This window comes from Sardina pilchardus, chromosome 13, assembly GCF_963854185.1.
Source record: "Sardina pilchardus chromosome 13, fSarPil1.1, whole genome shotgun sequence".
Lineage (NCBI taxonomy): Eukaryota > Metazoa > Chordata > Actinopteri > Clupeiformes > Clupeidae > Sardina > Sardina pilchardus.
The window spans coordinates 3770228-3790422 of record NC_085006.1 but is presented as its reverse complement, the minus strand read 5'-3'; the positions used below and the strand labels follow the sequence as shown (position 1 = coordinate 3790422).

The window sequence follows — 20195 nt, the reverse complement described above, 5'->3', positions numbered from 1 at the left end:
TGTCACGGCTAGATTTTGATGGGGGGAAGGGGGAACAAAGGATCAGATAGCGTCCTAGCGGAGAGGTTGGTGAAATGCAACTGACAATGCTTCCATCAACATGTGCAATGCAACTGATTTTTTTATTACTATTATTATATGGATGGAAGTAGAGTTTTACTATACCACATAGCAAGACCAGTTTATTTGTTGGTGAAATTTAACAGAGCTGTTGATTGCAACCACACACCTAGGCATACTCAGTTTGTGACTGTCAGGCATAAGGGTGAAATTGCCCTGATAAAGATTGCATTTGTGTGGAGAGACAGTAACATCATCTTTAGTGACAAGTGCAAATATCACGTGTCTCTGAGTCACCTGAAGCTTGCTTGCGCTGCAAAGCTCAAGCAAAGGCTTGAATGGGGTGCTGCTAAATCTGGGGCATTGTGAAAGAAACTGACATTTGGCCACTCAAAATATTGGGCTGTGTATGAAAGAATATCTAATATTTGACCCGGCAGTGTGATATAATGATGGTGGTCATGTTCTATGAAGGCCTGCTGTCATGGCAGGACAGGACCCTTGACCTAGACCAACACAAGCTATGTCCTTGTACCAACACATGACACTTTAGGCTACAAATAGCCTACAAGACATGCAATGTTTTTATTTCACAAGTCTGTTGCCAATTCACACAATGCACATAGATTCATGAAAACACATGCAAATAGCCCGACCGCAATGAATGGAAGTATTCACAACATGAAGAGAAGTTTGCACCCAGAGGGCCTACAGGAGAACTAGGCATTTGTATACTCACGCCACCAAAGTGGAGCGCTGTAGCTGCCTGGGTGCTCTGTTGGGTGCAGCAACTCGAGCAACCAATATATTATATACAGTCATGGTTGAAATTGTTGGCACCCCATGCTAAAGTTGACTAAAAAGAGGAATATAAAATCATCTTTTGGAAATTGATTTTAATGGTTTAAGTAATAAAATTAGGAAAAATCCAACCTTTAAGGACACCAATTTTCTTTGTGAATGAATAATGTATCATAAATAAATAAATGTTCTTCCCAAAATACTGAGGTCAAAAATATTGGCACCCCTATGTAACCCTATGGGAATTTAACACATAGGGTTAGGCAGTTTTTTATTTTTTAAAGGCCACGTATTTCATGGATCCAGGATACTATGCATCCTGATAAAGTTCCCTTGGTCTTTAGAACTAAAATGTACCCACATCATCACACACCCTTCACCATACCTAGAGGTAGGCATGGTGTTTTGTTCAGTTTTGTTCAGTTAGCCTATTAGCTTGTTTGATTTGCATTGAGTTCAATGACACCACATGCTGGGATACTGCAAACGTAAAAGTGCTCCTAGTCCAGTCTGGTGCCTTCAACCACCACTATGTTCTTTCACTGTTCTCTGTGGGCTTTGACACATGCACCCTTATGACAGACTGCCCCAGATTGTTTACTTGCTTGATTGATTGGTTGATTAATTAATGGAAAGACATGATTTAAGGATCACAAGTAAGTTGTTGTCACTGAGAGATGTGAGGATCAGATGGCCGTGTTGTCATCTGCATATTTGAAGTTGAGAGTATGGATGGACTTACGGCACAGTCCATTTCAATACAACTGTGGGGGAGGTACGGGAGGTACAGTATGTGATGCGTATAGGCACGCTTCTCCATAGGGGGACAGTGTGATGAAGTGGCACTATGGTTTTGTCCTCTCACTGTCCGAATCTGTATGTGCTCCAACTTCTGAAGGCACTGTCTCGCATTAGTGCATTCATTAGTGTATTGTGAAAGCAGTCTATGTGCCCTGTACATATTTTCATTTGAATGTAAGTTTAAATGGCGCACTTCAGTGTATTCTGACTATTACCTTAATGTCTTGGTTTGGTCTATAGGTCCACATCATCAGAACACTGACCCATCGTTATGCTGTTGGTGACTATTGAGTCCATTTTCCTCTCTGAATCCCCAAATTACTACAACAGACCTCAGGCTTTATTTTTTTTAATGTTTTTGTTATTACCAATTGAATTAGCCTAATGCATCGTTTCCCAACCTTGGGGTCCGCATGTAATTGGATCCTTCATTACAATCTGGCTACATAAAAATAAACGTAGAACCCACATGACATGCTTGATTGATGTAATCATGCTTCATCAACGTTCCAAACAATGTAGCAAAACAACCACACGCGCAAAGATACCCAAACAATTTGCTTAGGACATTTGGGGAAAATCAAAATATCACTCTTGACTGGGTGTTACAACAGATGTTGTAAATGAATGAATGGGGTCGGCAATGTTTTGTGACATCAAAATAGGCTCACCTGCCAAAAGAGTTTGGGAACCCCTGTCTTATTGTGTTTCTGATAACAAAACACTCCTAGTTCCCTGAGCAGTGTTTTCCAGTCTCTCAGTGAGGGGTTGGAAGTTGTGGGTGAAAAAACCTTACTAGCCAACCACCAGGTCAAATTTTGGATGGAATTTCTCTTACAAGTAGCCTGTAACTAACCTATACTTGGTGGGTTTACCTAAGTCTATTAACAACATTAACATTCTACTGATTATCCAGTGATAAGTGATATGGCTCCCTGTGGCTGACACATTAAGTTCCAGTCTACACATGCCTGTCTGAATTCTTTATAATTCAGGTCTATGCTCCTTCATAGCCCATTACTTCACTAAATTATACTGTCAACCTCTCCGCAGCATCAGCACCTGATTATTTTAGCTTCTTGTCCCTCACATGAAGAGATGACCAAGTTAATCTGATCAGTTAAGAGAAACCCTTTGAAAGACATTTTCAGTCTTGATTCTTCTGTCAGTATGTTATCAGTCCTATATGATGCCTTCACTATCAATAGCCTAAATCCAAGCGCAGGTTATTACAAATCCCTCGGTGCAGTTCACACTGGATACCACTAGAGTCTGCCAATTGACTCCTGATGTGATTCTCCACGTCCATCGGGACGATTGCTCACACAATACTAGTCTGTAAATCCACAAATGCCATTCTGCTGCCTCCGGTTTAGTCTGGTGCGCGGGGAGACAACTGAGTACTTCTGGACTGCTTGGATTAGCGTGTGTTTGTGCGCGCATCCACTCCGAACACCTCTTTGAATTTATTTGGCTTTTCTTTTTAAATGGCGGTCGACAAGACATGTACAATAGCCTACCTCTTTCCATGTGGATTGGAGCACAGTGAAAGGAAACGCGAGATAAGGTAACGGGTCTCGGGAAGTTTGTTGGATCTGCCACTGTGAATGGATTATTCTAAACACTGGTTTTCATTTAAATAATGGCGATACAATTCACGGATTATATGACGGTACAGAAATTATGTTCACGATCATGATAAATAAGCCTCTGCTCAATCATTCTTTCAATCAACACCCTAGGCTACTGGTACAGCCTGTTAAAGACTTGACATTACGCCTCTTATAGAAGCATATTCATGTAGCTTGCATGATGGAATTTTTGGTAGGAAGAGAGCGAAGTGGATTCTAAGGCCCGGGATGATTAATTTCTCACGGAAACTGTGTCGCACCATACTGCATTCCTAAGGAATTAAAAGTTCTCGAGGGTGTGTTAAATATTTAAACTAATAGATGTCTTCAACTTTTTGATGAAAAAAATAACAGTCGCAGTATTGAGTCAACGCAATTGCCTTAAATTTACGGGTTTGTCTTAAAAACTAATTTCAACAATCGGACAAAGGTTGTTCGATTACGCGCAAAACTTTTAATCTGCTGCACTAAGGGATTAAGATTGTAATGGGAGAAGCAGCCCCAGCTCAGCCTGCGGTAGGTGGATTTGTGTCCATGTTAGGTGTTGGCATGGTAGGCTCCATGCCAGGTCGTGTCAGCGGGCCTCTTGCGGCCTCCAGAGGGTCCGCTGTCCCGCAGCTCCATAGTGCCATCGTTGAGCGGTTGCGTGCCCGCATCGAGCTGTGTCGACGGCATCACTCCACCTGCGAGAGCCGCTACCAGAGGGGTCAGGCGGAGAGCTCGGACCGGGAACACGAGAACACCTTGCATCTCCTCAACCTCGTGCATCAGAGTACGGGCAACAGGAAAATCAGGGGCAGCCGGTCGGTGGGGCAGCAGTCAACGGCAGACTACAACCGGCTGAACGGGGAACAGAGAGGCCAAAATTCCGACACAGAGCCAAAGGCTGTAACACGCAACCTTGTAAGTAAAACAATGCGTTTGTTTCCACGAAGTTATTATGCTGTGTTTTAATGTAGCCTGTGGTGGTTGCTTTGAAGCGCCATGGCAGGTGACATCACATGGAGCTTTCTCTGAATCTTACAGGTACTACAGTGATTGTTGCATTTTTTCAACAGCAAGATCAATGAGGTGAAATTATCCCATTGCGTCTAATCGCTGGATTGAATTGAATGTGTTGAATGCCTTGCATTCTCAGTGTAAAACATATTTAGCTGGTTCCTCCCTGCATGTGAAAAAAAGTGCAAAACCCTGAAGATTTAAAGTCCACATCAGTACCTTATGTGATAACTTATTATTTAGTGTGCCACTAGGCAAAGTATGTAATAATCAGTCCCATGAGTCGAATTAACCACTTGTCCCTGTAGGGGATAATTCACTAATTTAGGGACTTTGATCGTTATCTAATGAATGGGGTGAATGATATAGATGGATCTGAAAGGGATGTACCTGCAGCATATTGAAAGGGCAGGACTAAATTATTTCTGTGGTAGGCTATAATATGTAATATCATCAAAAATGCGTACAAGAATAAGGCTATTTTAGAAGGAGCTCTGAGACAGAGCTTTTCACCCCCCCCCCCCCCCCTTCCCCACTCTGATAAGAGTGCTGCTATTCCCACAAATTGTTGTGGAAAATAAATGGCCAACCCCAGTGTTTATTTAGGCCTGCTAATCAGCCCAGTTGGCCGGTGGGGAAACATCCTTCACACTGGCCCCAGAGGAGAGGTCCTGGGAAGCACACTGACTGTGCTGGCAGCCCTGTTGGGTTGGGTTATGCAGAGTCAGCATTCGCAAACAGCAGGTCCCCAAACTAGCGTTAAAGCCTACCTGCTTTTGGGCTGGTCTAGAAATTGTGGAGGATTTGCGTTTTTCACTTTTATGGGAAGCAAGATAGATTTGTACTGAGTTAACCAGGCAATCTTGATTCCTCAAAGTCATGATACTGTAATCTTGGCTGGAAGATGTTATTTCATCCAGCTAGCAAACATGGCTCAACTGGCTTAATGGCTATATCAGCACTTCAGAGGTAATTATCTCATAAAAGTCACTATCTCAGGGGATGGCCTATATGGCTAGTGATTTCAATGAGGTCTCTCTCTCTGGTTCTCACCTGCTTTAGTTGTGACCGTGTCCTGAGCTATCCATGGACATAATGCGATGATTTAACCCAGGAAAGACACTAGAGATGCATGTATCGTTATTCCCCAAAAAATGTTTTGTGTGACTCACACTCAGAAATGAGCTGCCCTGAAAATAGAGCATCGGGCCCTCTGATTGACATTTATGCTGACTCACACAACAGTAGCAGGCAGAGCAAAATGTCGGTAGAGATATGTTTAGTATTCAAAAGGAGGCCACTATACACAGTTTTCACCCCAGGACACCTCTTACGAGTCTACCACATTGTGATAGCCTATACTAAACCACCAAACTAAGTGGTCCCACTTCACAGATGGTCAGATGCCAATTAATTGCAGGCAAACCTTTCAGTTGGTGTCAAAATCTACAACACAGGCTTGCAAGATATATTCATGAGAATCAGAATTCAGTTTGTCTTGGTTTCTGATAATTGGGCATATAGAATGAAGGAATTACATACTCACAGCAAGGTGTTTTTTTACATGGCTGATCCTTCTAAATGATAACATGATTTGGAAAAAAGACAGCGAAAAGAAAGAGCCCTTTACCACATTTAGAAGAATGAATGCCGTTATACTGTATTGTATATTGACCCCCAGTGATTGTGTTTTGTAGTTGTCATGGCAGATTTCAAAATCAACTTCAGAAAGTTGAGCAATCATCCAGTCAAATCACCTTGCTTATTGTTTCATCTTATGTCTTTTGTTGATATCACTTATTAGCAAAGCTTGGACAAATGCCTGACAAAGTCTTGAAAGATACATTTATCCCAGTAAGCTGAAGCAGCCAGGGACTGTGCGTAAATGTTTAGAGCCACTGAATACATTTCCTGGTCCTGTATTTACACAGCACTAAGCAGGCCATGAAATTGTAATTGTCAGCCAGTGCCCAGGGAGCAGCCTTTCCATGTGCACCAGAACACTGTGAGTATGTTCTTCATTTCGCCGTACTGACAGATCTGGGAACCAGGAGCCTTTGTGTCATCATCTCTCACAGAAAGGCACTGAGCAAGCACTATTTGTCCTTCCTGAACCTCAAGCCAAAGATATTACAAAGTAGCAACTGAGATAGTTTTTCTGCAGTATATTAAGTTAATTCCACATGCTTGGTAGATGGTTTAATCTACCCATTGTTAAGCAATGTCATGGTGTGCTTTTGTATGCTACTACATTAAGGATGAGTGAAAAGGACAAAAACAAAGGTGAGAAATATCTCAAGGCCAAGGTTGTGTTTTTCTAATGCAGACCCATGTACCCACATACCGCTGGAATTTCATGTCCATCACTTCATATGGTTCCATAGACAGGCTAGAAAAATGTTTTGTGATTTAAATACAGACTAAGTTGGGGTCAGGTTGATTAGCTTTATCTGGTACTCCTATAGTTGTGATAATTACTGAATAATATAATGATAATTACTGAAATAATTAGCAGTAGTCAATGGGAGACCGTTCTCTTAGCATCAAAGTATGTGTGAACTCAATAGTGTGTGATATTAGAACTTATCTTTTGATAATAGCTGACCAGTGCTCAATGGCAATGCGTAATATTCATTAGGAAGTTGAATGTTTTATACAAAATCATATCCAGCAGCTGCTTCTGTTGAGAGAGGAAGTTAAGGGGAAAAGTTAATACTTTCGCATCCTACTGGCAGGGCTGTGGTTTGTCAGCTTGGTGGTTTGAAATAACTCCACGTCAGTGACTTGACAACGCACAGTAGGATATAACAGACAACCCCCACCCACACACATACACACACACATGCCTCAAAGAGCATACAACAAGACAAATTAAAATCTTGTCAGAAGTTCGGTTTCCAAAAACTCCACTGAAATGCACAGGAACACTGATAAAAATCAAAGGCATTCCTGACTTGTGTGTTGTGGAGCTAACAGCAGTGTCTTTGTGATACCCCCTCACCCCCGCCACTCCCAAATCCTCCTGCACGCACTTCATGTTTTATTCACTGCCTGAGAGAGAGAGAGAAGGGAGGGGGGTCTTGATGTCTGAAGAAAGCTGAAATCACCCTGCTCACATAGCCTACTGTCTACTCCAACCAGTGGCTTTTTTCCATGTGATAATATGACACTGTAGTGTTATTGGGAACTTGTCAAGGACTCTGTGGATGAGAGGGCTCCAACTTCATTCCTGTCTGTTTGTTCAGCATGTGCTTTGGGCTACAGCTCCTGTGGCAGCTTTAGACTGAGAGGGCCTTGTATTGGCACCCCTAATGACCTTGATTTTGTTCCATTCAGTTCAGCTAGTAGGCCTATAGTCTGTGGTAGCATTCATCTAAACAACGTCGTTATGTCAGTCAGTCATTGTTTTTTTATCTGGTATGTTGCCAGTTTACCAGCAGTCTACCTACTGCCTCCATGCCTCCTAAATCTCAACTGCTGCCAGATTAAGTTCCAACAACACCCACATCATCTCTCAACTTTCCCATGCAGCATACAGTATGAGTATGCTAGATAACAATTTTATGTAGAAATGTAGCTGAGACATTCTCAGCTGCTGTAGTTTTTCTTTCGGTATTTGTCTTTAAATGTAATTTTACGGTGCCCTCGTAGGTTGGTGGTTGGTTATACGGCCCTGGTTGGAGCTATGGAAATGAATGCAGAAATGTAGCATGGACCACAGCCTGGTAACATTCAAACAGGATGAAGTATGTGTGTGTTGGCAATATTGTGCACACAATGTATGAGTTGAGAGAAATGACGTAAAACTGAAGCAAATCTAAGGGGTATCCATGAAAATAGCATATTTCAAATTGGGGGAACACGTTAATCATGCCTTCACTGTCCACATGCAGGTATTTGAAGTAGTAGAACTAGTGAATCCACACAGAATATGTGTAAAGAGAAGCAGACTTAAAGAAACATAGAGCAGGGAGAGAGAGCAAACGTTGTTGCCCAGCAAAAACTCAACTTATGTTACACTTGAGTGGGCTCGCCTGAAATCGGATTCTTGTGGGAACGTGCATTCTTAGGTTCTATATAGGTGTGTACATCACGTTTACGCAGAGCAGGACCAAGAGACATGAACACTAAACTGATCCATGATCTTCATGGCATTTCCCCTAGTTCTTCCAGGTGTTTCAGGGAAAAGAGTTGTACACTCAGCGTTTTTAAGAACTGGTTTGAGTTTCATGGGTAATTGCTTAGTGGCATGTTCCCACAGGTTGATTCCTTTCATGATGACTCGAACTAAAAGGGTTTTGTTGCAACATGTGACCAGCACCACTAAGCACTTTTAAAGAAGTGTTCAAAATCTAGACACAAATCACATGATTTAACAATTGTTTAATTGCATGTTAGGTATGTAAGGCCAGTAGCAAACTGGAAGTGAACTGTCTCTAAATGAAGACATTCATTTGTGAGATGTAGCCAATCATAGAGCCTCATCTGAGCTTAACATGGTTGAGTGACAAGGGGGATCAAGACCTTCACTGAAAAGGCCTCCAACTTCAAGCCCCCTCCCCTCTCCCGCACACAAACACTTTCCTCCTCTGTCCTGTGACCCCGTAGTACCAGGAAATTGGAGAGTGCACTCCTGAAGTCATTGACAACAAAAAAGAAGAATACTCTCACCAGAGTGGGTCAGATGAAAGGGCTGGGGGCGGCTCATTAGATCAGAGTTCAACGTTGTTTACGTTACAGCTCAGGATATTTCTTGCAGTCTGCCGCCAAACTGCCTGGTTTCCCAGGCTTTGCAGAATGTGCGCCATACTGAAAAGAAGCTCAATGCTCTTTTTTCACTCCTCTTTCCCTCGCCCTTTCTCCCCCTCCCCACCCCCTTTTTCTCTTAGTGACTTGTTTTTCTCTCAATGTCTCTCTGTCCATCTGTGCGGTCATAGCCCAGCTCCACTGGTACTATGTGCTCTCTTGAAAAAATCACAGGCACTAGGCCTGCAGTTGGCGTAGTAAACACTCATTCAGAGTTTATTTACCTTAGCCACGATCTGACAAAAAGCAACATAGGAGAATCCCTTGCCTTCGCATGCCGGATATACCTTATAAGTGGCCACTGACATCAATCTGTGCCTAGAGTGAAGTGGGTTTGAGAAGTGGAAGAAAATGTAGCCCTATATCATTAGTTTGTCTGTTCTGTCACAGCAGCTGGCCTGAATCAGTCCTCCAGCCTTGCTATTTAATATATGGAAAAAAGGCTCATCAGTAAACATAGAAATCACATATGGTTATACATTATAAGAAGTGTATCAACACTTCACTGCCAGCCCAGACGTTTTAGAAGAGTTGTACCCTAGATGTAACATTATTAAGGTATTTGCACATTAGCATAAATGTCGTTTTTTCACTGTTTAGTCGCCAACCAGAAACCCATCTCAGCTGTGGTCTTTGTCCTTGTCCAAGAGTTCCACAGACATAAGCTAGCGAGTGAACTGCAGCTGGGGCTTTTTATTGTGCCCGCATGGCCCTGCTCATTGCTGCTGTTCTTGCAGTTTAAGAGTGTGTGGAGGTGCTAATATACAGCTGTTTATGCTCAGCGAGGCATGTGAATGCCTGCTTCCTTCCAGGGTGTTATTTTCCATGTCTTTTCGAGAGGGTCTATTAGTCCATGTCAGCTCCCTCAAGAAAAAGCAAGTTGATAGCTGTTCAGATTACACACTAACTTATCCCTATTGTCCAGCCTCTGGGTTGTTTTCAACAAATTGTGCCAAGTTGTGTTCCTGATATGGGTGATCTGGTGAGTTGTGCCATTGCCAAAAAGTCAACAACAACAATAACAGAAATGTCTGACTTGGAATGGAATGCTGACTCAAGGTCGTTTACTGTGGAAATAAAGTAGACATAGCATGTTTGGCAGCACAGCGATCCATTTTTCATACATTCCGAGTCTCCATTAATCAATTTCTTCCCCACAACAAAGTTTGAAATGAATCCAGCGTGTTATCCAGTCATGGGAGAATGACCAGGCAGGATGTAGGAAGTTGTAAACAAGTGAGCTTTTCTCTCTGTCATGATGTGATATACCTTCAACTGTGGAAAACTAGATTTAACCAAAAGGCAGATCACATAATCCTTCCCAGACTATGAATGCTCAGGTTTGTTCCATTTTATCATAGCAGACTGTGCATACAGTAGTATAGATGCACACTCAAACTGGACTGTGTAAGTCCACCTTATCCTGATGTTCTTAAGAGAGGAGCAGGAAATGTTAACAAACTCATTTGAATTTGTGGAGGGTCACCAGTTCAGCTCAGTTCACTTCCTTGGATTATAGTCTAGGATTGCTGTTCTATTCTGACAGCAGACCAGTGGGGCTGGCTAGGTGAAGTGAAGTTTGTTTGAAATGTACTTAGAACAGGGACAGCACAGCAGTGATATAGCTATGGAGCAAAAACAGTAGTAGGATTGACGCAGGGGAAAGAAGAATGTATCAAATATTGATACTTGCCCATAGGCTTTGGGAAAAGCCTAATATACGTATAATATCAACTTGCATTGTTTACGGAGAAGGAAGAACTATATCCCATGTTGGTTAGTGCAGTGTGGTTAAAGGCTTGTCAAACTTAACCCAAAGTCTGCGCCCATTAGGAGGTAACGACTGGAAACAATCCCTGATGGAGTGGGGCCAGACATGCATTTGGTTTGCACTAAGCCACTAGCACAGGAACACCCAAGCACATGTGACCTACTGCTGCATACGGCTGGCAGCGACCGGCAGAGACGACTCCCTTGGATGACGTATGGAATTTTATTTTGAGAAAAAGAACGTTCCAGAGGACTACTTAAAATAACCCCCATTTTTTTTTTATCTGATTAGGTCTCATAAAACATACATTGAATCACCTTTTCTGTGTTCATTTTTATGAAACAGCTGTAACCTGTGACACATGTAACCTGCACGTTGCTCTTGAAGGAGATCAAGTGTAAAACCAAAGGTTGTCGTTGTGATTTTGCCTGGCAAAATCCTACATGACGTCACAAGGTATTGGCAGTTGGAGCACCCAATTTGTGCATTTAAATCTTATACATATTGGTGCTATGGCACAGTTATGGTGCCTCATAGACCAAAGCTGATGATACATGAGGGAACTTTTTGAGCAATGTTGCTGGGCAATGTTCCTAAGTATTGTGGTTCTTGTATGTTCCCATTGATATTGGGTAACAATTTCCTTTCTGGAGAACAGTCAATAGGCAAATTGTCAACATCGTGCAATCAGAATAAATGGAGCCGGTTATGTGGTTGCCCAGGAACATTGCTCAAAAAGTCGCCCCATGTATCATCACCTTAGCGTTACCACAAAAATGTTGTGATCTTGGGCACAACAGTTGGCAATTTGTTCCGTGAAAGCTGCATTCGGTCTCCCGGCTTTTAGGGGATAGTGTGGATGGGGTTGGGGGTCCATTCCCACTAAGTCTTGTTTTCCAGTGTTTGTGTTTTCCCAGGGAACGCCATCACCCAAACATTTGGACAGAACCTGTATGGCCATGCAGCACTAGCGGCAGTCATAATGATATAACAACTGCAGTAATATTACTGTGGCTGCTGCTGAAGCATAGCAATGGTTTGCAAGATGTGCTCTGGTCAGTGTATCAAAAGCAGCTGTCCAGGCTGATAAACCATCATGATTGCACAACGCTAGAGCTGCCAAACAGTTGGAATAATTTGACGATGAATCAAAAATTCTGTGCTCCATGGTTCTGCAAAGGTCCTGTTTCAGGCCAAGCGTGTGTGTGTGTGTGTGTGTGTGTGTACACATAATGCGTTTGTGTGAAGTTGTTGTATATCAGGAACCATGGAGATTTGTGCTGTCCTTGGGTAGATGCTGAATTGAGGTTCTCGAGCGCTTACACTCTCATCAGCTGCATCATTCTCACATTGTGTTGCACTGGCCTGTCGTATGTGGTCTTTCATAAATGCTTCAGAGACAAGGTGGTCATGTGTGTTTAGTTCTCCGTGAGAGAGAATGAGTGAGCAGTAACATTCCTTTCTCCCTCACACTCTGGCCAGCAGACCCTCACTGCTGCACTCCTCGCTTCCCTCCCCTCAGCTTGGCTCGCCTCTCCTCTCCTCTCCTCTGCTTACTGTCACCCCACCCCCAGCTTCCTTCCTGTTCTTTTTTTAGAATCTATTGGATGTTATTCCCACATCCGGCAACAAAGAGAGGCTTGTGCTATATCCTAACAACATGGCCCTCCAATAGCGAAGCAACAGGGGCACTCATAAATATTTTCATTAAATAGCTCCTGGACCTCACTCTCTGTCTCTCCCCTCTTAACCCATGCTGAGCTGTAGGTAACACACACTGGGCTCAGGCTGCAGGCTTGGAAGCAGAGGCCTGTGTGTCAAAGCACAGCAGCTGGCAGAGGAAATTATGACATTCTTCATAAACCCTGTTTTTTTCAGCATAAAACATTTCCCATAAAACTTCTCAAGCTAACATTTGTTCTGTTAAGCTAAGGCTGTTATAATGTTGTAATACTTAACACACGTTGAGAAAGTATGAGGGATGTGAGTGCAGGACTGCAGGTACAACATTAATATAGTTAATTATTCACTTGGCAATGACATGGTTTTGATTCTCAGGGACACCTCGGCTTGGCACTGATTGATATTAACATTCTGAACACAAGTTATACATTATCATGTCTGTTGCACAGGGAATGAGTCAAAAGTAGGCTACTAAGCGTTGAACATGTGGACATATAGCCATATATCATAGGTATGAGAAGACGCTCGCGCCAACTTAGATAACCCGAAAACCACAACTCAGCCTACTGGGCTGTTAACTGAAATTCAAAGCCTCTTTGCGGCATTAATGTGTTGTGGGCTATTACACAAACTCTGACTGCTTCTTCTGTGGCTGCCAGAGCAGTGGAGCTGTAGGGAAGGTTGCCTGAACACAGTCTATGTACTCAAGTCATGTTCTGCTTAAATGAAATGATGTCTTTGTTCACCAGCTCTGGTCTTGTGAAAGAGAGAGCGCTTGTTGGCTGTAGGGTCTGTTTTATGCTGCAACCCATTCTGATAATGTCTCTGCACTGCTGTTTAATCCCTGCAGATAAAAATAATGCTTTAATTTGTCCTCAGTGAAAGACATATTAAACGGGTAGCAAAAAGCCACAGGATTCTCTGCGATTAAAATGTTGGTTGGCTTCTTTTGGTGAACAAACTGAGGCTGTCTCCTCAATATCAGCGTTAGACTTTTATAAGTCATAGTAACCAGGCTAGGCAGTGGCAAATGACAGTTATCATGGACCTTTTTTGATTAACGATTTGATTTCTTAACTGGTTTAACAAAACTTAAGTGTCATGTCTTTGTCTTTGAATACTATTTCAGTGTGTGTGTGTGTGTGTGTGTGTGTGTGTGTGTGTGTGTGTGTGTGTGTGTGTGTGTGTGTGTGTGTGTGTGTGTGTGTGTGTGTGTGTTTGTGTGTGTGTGTGTGTGTGTGTGTGTGTGTGTCTGTGATGGGGGTAGAGGGATTAAAACGTTGGAAAAGTGCACTTCTTCCATTGGGTGGGGGAGGGGACACGAGTGAGATCATATGATGGTGCTCTCGGCGCCCACTTCCTGCAGTTAGAGTGTTAAAGCATGAGGCAATGTCAGAGGAAAGATAAAGTGAGTGAGGGGGTCAGTGTGAAAATAAGTCACTGAAGACTAAACGAGAGAGGAAAAGCAAGTCCTAATGGCCGAGAATGAGTAACTGTTTTGGCACTGCTTAGTGGAGGATTAAGTATTCCAAAAGTCCAAATTTGTTATGCTGATAAAATCTTTTGATACTGGATTGAGATACGAGGAAGATGGAGAGAAACTGGCCAGCTTGACGGATTCACTCAAAGGCCCACGCACACATGGACAGTGTCACAGGCAGCTGCATGCTCCAACAGGCCCTGTGAGAGGTGTGCTGCAATGCTGAACTCTAAAGCACCCTCAAGTCCTCCTCCAGCGACAGCACACACTGCACTGGGAGGCTGAGGCCGGCTAACCGTTAGCACATGGACTGTGTGGGCACGCATGAGTTGTGTCCTGTGCAATGTGAGGCTATCCCTTTTATGGCCTGGGAGTCTTCAGTCCCTGTTTCTTGTAGTGTGTAGTGACACTGATAAGGTTCTTCTGACAGACTAGCGTATCAGTAGACACGTGAACTTGATCTCGTCATGTCGAGCTCAGGGAGTTGACTATCTGATGAACCAGAGAGAGACACACAAAGCAGTAATAGAGGTATAATGACAGCAAAATAAACCAAACAATTTTCAGTGAAATGAACTGTGACACGGAATCCACTAAATGGTCTGTATAATTGTATCATTAAAACAACATTTCAACTGCTATTGCTAAACTCTGCTCGGAGCCTAGGGGGCCACTGTTTGTTAGGGTTGGACATTCCTTGTGCCATTACGTTCCCATGTTCTGGGCCGTGCCTGCGCGCTCCCTCATTATGAAATCATGTTATAATGTGCCCTTTGTTAGCCCCAGCCCTATCATGTTCAATTGGAGCCTAAAGAAATGCGGCGTATTGTGCGAGTTAGTGAGTGCTTTTGAAGCTTGTCTAGGGTTTCATTGGTGATAAATGCTAAGGGAGAAATGTGTGGGGCTTTGTTCAGCTCCGTATGAGTTCTAGCTAAAGGTTGGTACCAGCTCAGAATGGTACCATGTCCTGGTAAAGCGGGCTATTCTGACTAACAGGGCATGCTCTCTCTGTACCCTTTGTTTTTGCTCTGCAATAATGAAATCCACACTGACGGGAGTCTTTTTCTTTGTTGTGTTAGAATGTGTGCTTGTTTCTTAGTTGTGGGGAGGTTTTAGGTGGGTTTCAGGTCTGTCAAACAGTAATGTTTTAAGCATGCCTGAACCCCTGGGGCCATTTTTTCCCATGGGAGATTAAAATGGAGACTCTGTGTTTGAATGGAATGTTTCAGCAAGTATGCAGCAGAGCGAGAGAGGCCCCGCTGAAGCGCCGCGTTTACACACTCAAGACTGCAATTAATTGTCATCTACAGGATGTGTTTCATTTCCTCAAACGTAGCAGCCTTTGCTCCCTTGGTGGGAAAATTGCAGCTTGCCTCTTGTGGAGAGGAGAGGCGAGTCAACAGCCTGTAAATATTTTTCTAGCCATATGAACCTGCTCCGCTGTGTCCTGACATGTGTCTAATCAGGTTTAGGATGTTGCCCAGACAACCTATCACTTTGAAGTAAGCACGGGCAGCTTAACATTTTAACCTGCTTAGGAGAGCACACAGGACAGACCAGGAGCAAACAGCTCAGCTCTTACAAAAACAGTGTTACTGTGCCTTCACTGTGAAAGAGCGAGAGCCCAGCGTCTGAGCGGACGGCTACCAGAGGTGTTAAAAGACAAGACTGCGCAATAATCACTGGCTCTAATTAAAGCTGGCTGACTTTAGGTGAAGCTGCTAATGCCTTGGGACTGGCTGATGGTTTCCCTGCGCATTTAGATGTGCAGTCAGCGACATTACTCACACCAGCCGGCGTAGCACCGACTCAGCGCTAGCCTGCTCAGCAGTGGCCCCGCCACTTTAGCAATTTGCTGCCGTGGAATTTTTTTTTTTACGTGTGGGAAAGGCTGGAGATATTCATGGCCGCATGCTTCAGAATACTCAGCGCTCACACATGTAGGGGTACGGCTGCTGTTGGGAAGAGTGAGAGTGTTCAAATAGATGTTTTAGAGAGTGAATTTACACTTGTTTTTACATGTTTTGTACACATATGGGTGTGAACTGAGTGAGTATGCGGTTGCCTTTTTGAGTGTGTGTTAGTGTGTGTGTGTGTGTGTGTGTGTGTGTGTGTGTGTGTGTGTGTGTGTGTGTGTGTGTGTGTGTGTGTGCTCGCGTCACATCTGCACATTTGAGAAGTTGCCAGATGCTGAAGATAGGGAAATGATGTGTGGGGGAGCGGGGAATAGCCCTGCATGCCATAGGGCTCTTCTTTGAAAACAGGAAGGCAATGTGTTCCCCTCTTATGGGCCTTTTCCGCTGCCGCAGTCCCAGGCAGGCCCAGGGTCTGGGAAAAGGCCCACAGGGTCATATGGAAATGGCCATGTATGGACATATGGAGAGGCACTCTCTTTTTTAGAACTTCTTGTTTTCTTTTTGATAATGTGCAAACAATAGTGGATTGAAGTGGATCATCTCTTACGAGCTATTTATATACCAGGTCCAAATGAAACTGTTAAGTAAGTAACGCCATGGCAAGTTAGGCTCAATATGTGTCAGAGTAAAGGAGTGAACAATCTCCTAGACTTATTTCCAGTCCCTTCAAAGAGATCCAATCATGAAAGAGCCAGGCAATCTGAGCGCCTTTCATACCCAAAGCTCCACTGTAATTAGTGTAATATGCCAATTAAGCTAGGACTGCTTCTAATGTAATATGATTCATTAATAATATACTATATTAACTGTGGCAGAAACCTGGGCAACTAGAGGGCAGCCATAAGCCGTAGTGACCCCTGGTGGACTGTAGTGTGCCTGAATGCAGCATAGCTTCTGTTACCACTTACATATCCGATTACTTCAAATGCTATCTTAGAATCAATCACAATTTGTGAGTCCTCATAAGGTCTCTCTCTCTATCTTTCTCTCTCTCTCTTTCTCTCTCTCTTTCTCCATCTCTCTCTCGCTACACCTGATTTCTCAAACATGTGATCCAAATTTCTCTCTCAGCTGAACATTGTTCCTGTGTGTGTGCCCCTGTTTGCATCTCTCACTTTCTGTGTCTCTTCCCCACTCCTCTCTAGCCATCTGCTGTTCTCCCCGGGGTTGGGTAGCAGCTCAGAGAACAGAGCGAGAACTTGAGTCACTATTGCCACTAAATGAAACCCTTTCAGAATGGGTAGGGGAGCCCTCATAAGCCTCTCTGCCTCTACTACTGGTTGCATAGCATTTGCTCTGAACACCAAGATGGTGGGGTAGAGTGGGAGGTCTTTCGCCCCCCCCCCCCCCCCCCTCCTCTCTCTTTTTCTGTTTCCTTCTTTATCCTCTTTTAACATGGACAACCCATAGTGAGGAGAGAGAGAGAGAGCGAGTGAGTGAGAGGGAGCAGGGGGAGAGATTAGGATAGAGGCATTAATAGAAAGACACAAGGACAGATGGAGATGGGAAAGGAGACAAGACAGAATGATTGAGCCAGGCAGACAGAGTAGCACAGCAGGAAGAATAGAAACATTAACACGGGCGATAAAGAAAAAGAGGGAGCGATAAAATTGCACACACAGAACGAATGAACGAAGGAACGAAAGAAAGAAAGACATATTCCAAGACACACACACAAAGAAGGGGATCTATTGTAACATTCTTTCTTTTGGAAAAAAAAGTTTCCATTCGTAACAATGAAATGAAACACCACATCAGCCTTTGCTATGGGTGTGAGTGAATTTGTGTGAGGAAAGCAGGAAGTGGTTGCTAACTTAACCTGAGGAACACTACTCTTTTTGTATTCCTGCCATTGTGAGAGGGGGCAGATACCATGGGACTTTTGTTCCCTTTTGGCCCAGCTCACTTGTACTCCTTGTTATGTGGTATTTCAGAAGCAGTGGAGGGGAGATTGGAGGGGGTCGCTTCATAAAAGACTGCCTTTGACAGTTGTCAGCCAGAGTTTAGGCAGCAATATAGCAGTCAGCTGTAGAAATCTTGCAGCTCTATTGAGTTGTCAAACAACCACAATCAGCACAATTCATGGTGTGGGATCATGGGATGCATTCTATAGACAAGGTGTTGAACATGCTTTCATCCTCTTCAGCTTTTTAAAGTAAGGGCAAAATTGAGATTTTATGTTTTTTTAACCAAGTTGTTTTAAAAAAACTTAACTAGCCATTCATCTTCTGCACTTGAAAACATGATAATCATTTGGTATCATCAAAGATCCTTAAATACCGTCTCTGGTATCATCATAGTGTTGCTAGGTGATCATTATAATTTCAAATGTTCTCAGTGGAGGTGAGGAAAAAAGGGAGAGAGAGCGATAAAGAGAGAGAGAGAAAGAGAGCAGGATTGGGGCGAGTAAAGGCCATGATGTCGCCCCACTCTGCAGTGCCCGCTGTCGCCCCGGGCTGCCAGCATGTGTGTGTGTGTGTGTGTGTGTGTGTGTGTGTGTGTGTGTGGCGGTGACAGGAGGAGGCGAGGTGAGGGGACAGCAGCGCTGAGCTGAGTTGAGTTGAGCGGAGTGGAGCGCTGGTGTGGTGTGGGTGAGCTCCACAGCGCTGTGATGTGATGGGAGCCGAGGTGACAGATGTCAGCGGAGGTTGACAGACATCACTTCATCTGCTCCAGCCTGGTGACGGGGGCCACCGCACGGCTCGCTGCAGGGCCCAACACACACCACGCATGCCTCTACTTTACATGTGTTGGAGCAATGGCAGGAAACTGGGGGTTCTTCACGGCTTTCGTCTCAGTCATCCGTGAACGTCCTTGGCTCTCTTCTCTATCTCTTCTCTAAATCTTTTTTTTTATTCTTTTGCTGCCTCCCACTGTTGTGAAATATTGAAACCTTTACTGCAGCGCTTTGGTCACTACACAGCAGTTTTGAGTTTTTGGCCGGACTTCACGATTGTTTTTTCGCCATGCTAGTGCTGCGGAGTCTCTTTCCTCATCTAAAATCTCACAATCTAGAAGCAACGTTGTGAAATGAACAGCTCAGTCGTTGCCAGTCTCCTGTTCTCTGATGTGTTGAATGAATGGACCTTGGCTGCTTGGCCACTCGAAGCTCCTTGTTTGCCTGTGAGCGAGCGCGCTGCCTCTGCCAGGGTCTGGGTGGCACTGTCAGCTGTCTGGCGCTAGCTTAGTTAGCTAAGTCCAGACAGCAGAGCCTGTGGATACAATGTAAATGTGAGGGAAAGGCTGCTCTAATTGTTGGGCTTCGCCTGAACACGGATGTGCGGTAAACTCGCACCTCTTCAAAGGCGCTCTGATCATCGTGCTCCGCCGCGTCCCGCGGGAGCTCCCGCCCAGCAACCTGCCCGCCTGCCTGCCTGCCCGCAACCGCTCGCTCGGCACTGATCCTCCCCTCCCTCGCTTTCTTCCTCCTCCTTTCTTCCTCCTCATCCTCCTCCTCTCCCCGGGGGCCTGGCATCAATCTAGTAATCCGTCAGGAAGTGTGCTGAGGCAAAGTGCTGAGGAGTGCAGAGTGGAGCGGCGGCGGCGGCAGCAGCAGCCCACCTCTGCAGCGGGGAGGAGGAGGAGGAGGAGAGGGAGGCCTGGCAGCACGTGCCCAGGCTAATCAGAGATCCACACACCATGGCTGGCCTTCTCTCTCTCTCTCTCTCTCTCTCTCTCTGGATCTTTCACCCTCTTTCTCCTCTCATCCTCCCACCTGCTCTATCTCTCTCCCTCTTGTGGAGAGGACACAGAAAGCCAGGCCGTGGGGCTGGAAGATAAAGCCTTTTCAAAAGGCGCGTCTGTGTCTTGCTGGCACGTGAGGCCTAGAGGGATCCCTGACTTTTGTGTAGTTGCATATTATCCACCCTGCGCTGTGTCTAACAGATTAATGAAGCTGTGACCTCAGAGGTGTTTGTGTGTGTGTGCACAATGGTGCAGGCAGTTTCCGGTGCTGTATTGGGCCTGCCAGGACTATTTACATCCATTGAAGGCACATGCAGGCAATCTTATTATACACCTCAAAATAATATTTGGGTGTACTGTTTCTCTAAAAGAATACTGTCATCATCATCATCATCATCATATACAATACATTATCAATATGTAGCCTAATAATTCAGTTATTCATGGCTACCATGAACCAGGCATCTGAGTAGCATTATTATTATTATTATTATTATTATTATTGTGTATTCCCACTTGTACTAATCCATTGGGGAGTGCAGGTGTTCTGTTTCCCCTGCAAA

General features: G+C 44.2%; 1 protein-coding gene across 1 annotated transcript in view; it reads left to right on the top strand.

The window, feature by feature from the left end:
- The first annotated feature begins 2814 nt into the window (after positions 1-2814).
- Positions 2815-20195, top strand: part of zmp:0000001236 (mastermind-like protein 2) — a 28349-nt gene continuing 10968 nt past the window's right edge. Inside the window, exon 1 of the mRNA XM_062552737.1 lies at positions 2815-4196. Coding sequence (XP_062408721.1) covers positions 3780-4196 — 417 coding nt within the window. The 5' untranslated portion in view covers positions 2815-3779. The remainder of the gene's footprint in view (positions 4197-20195) is intronic.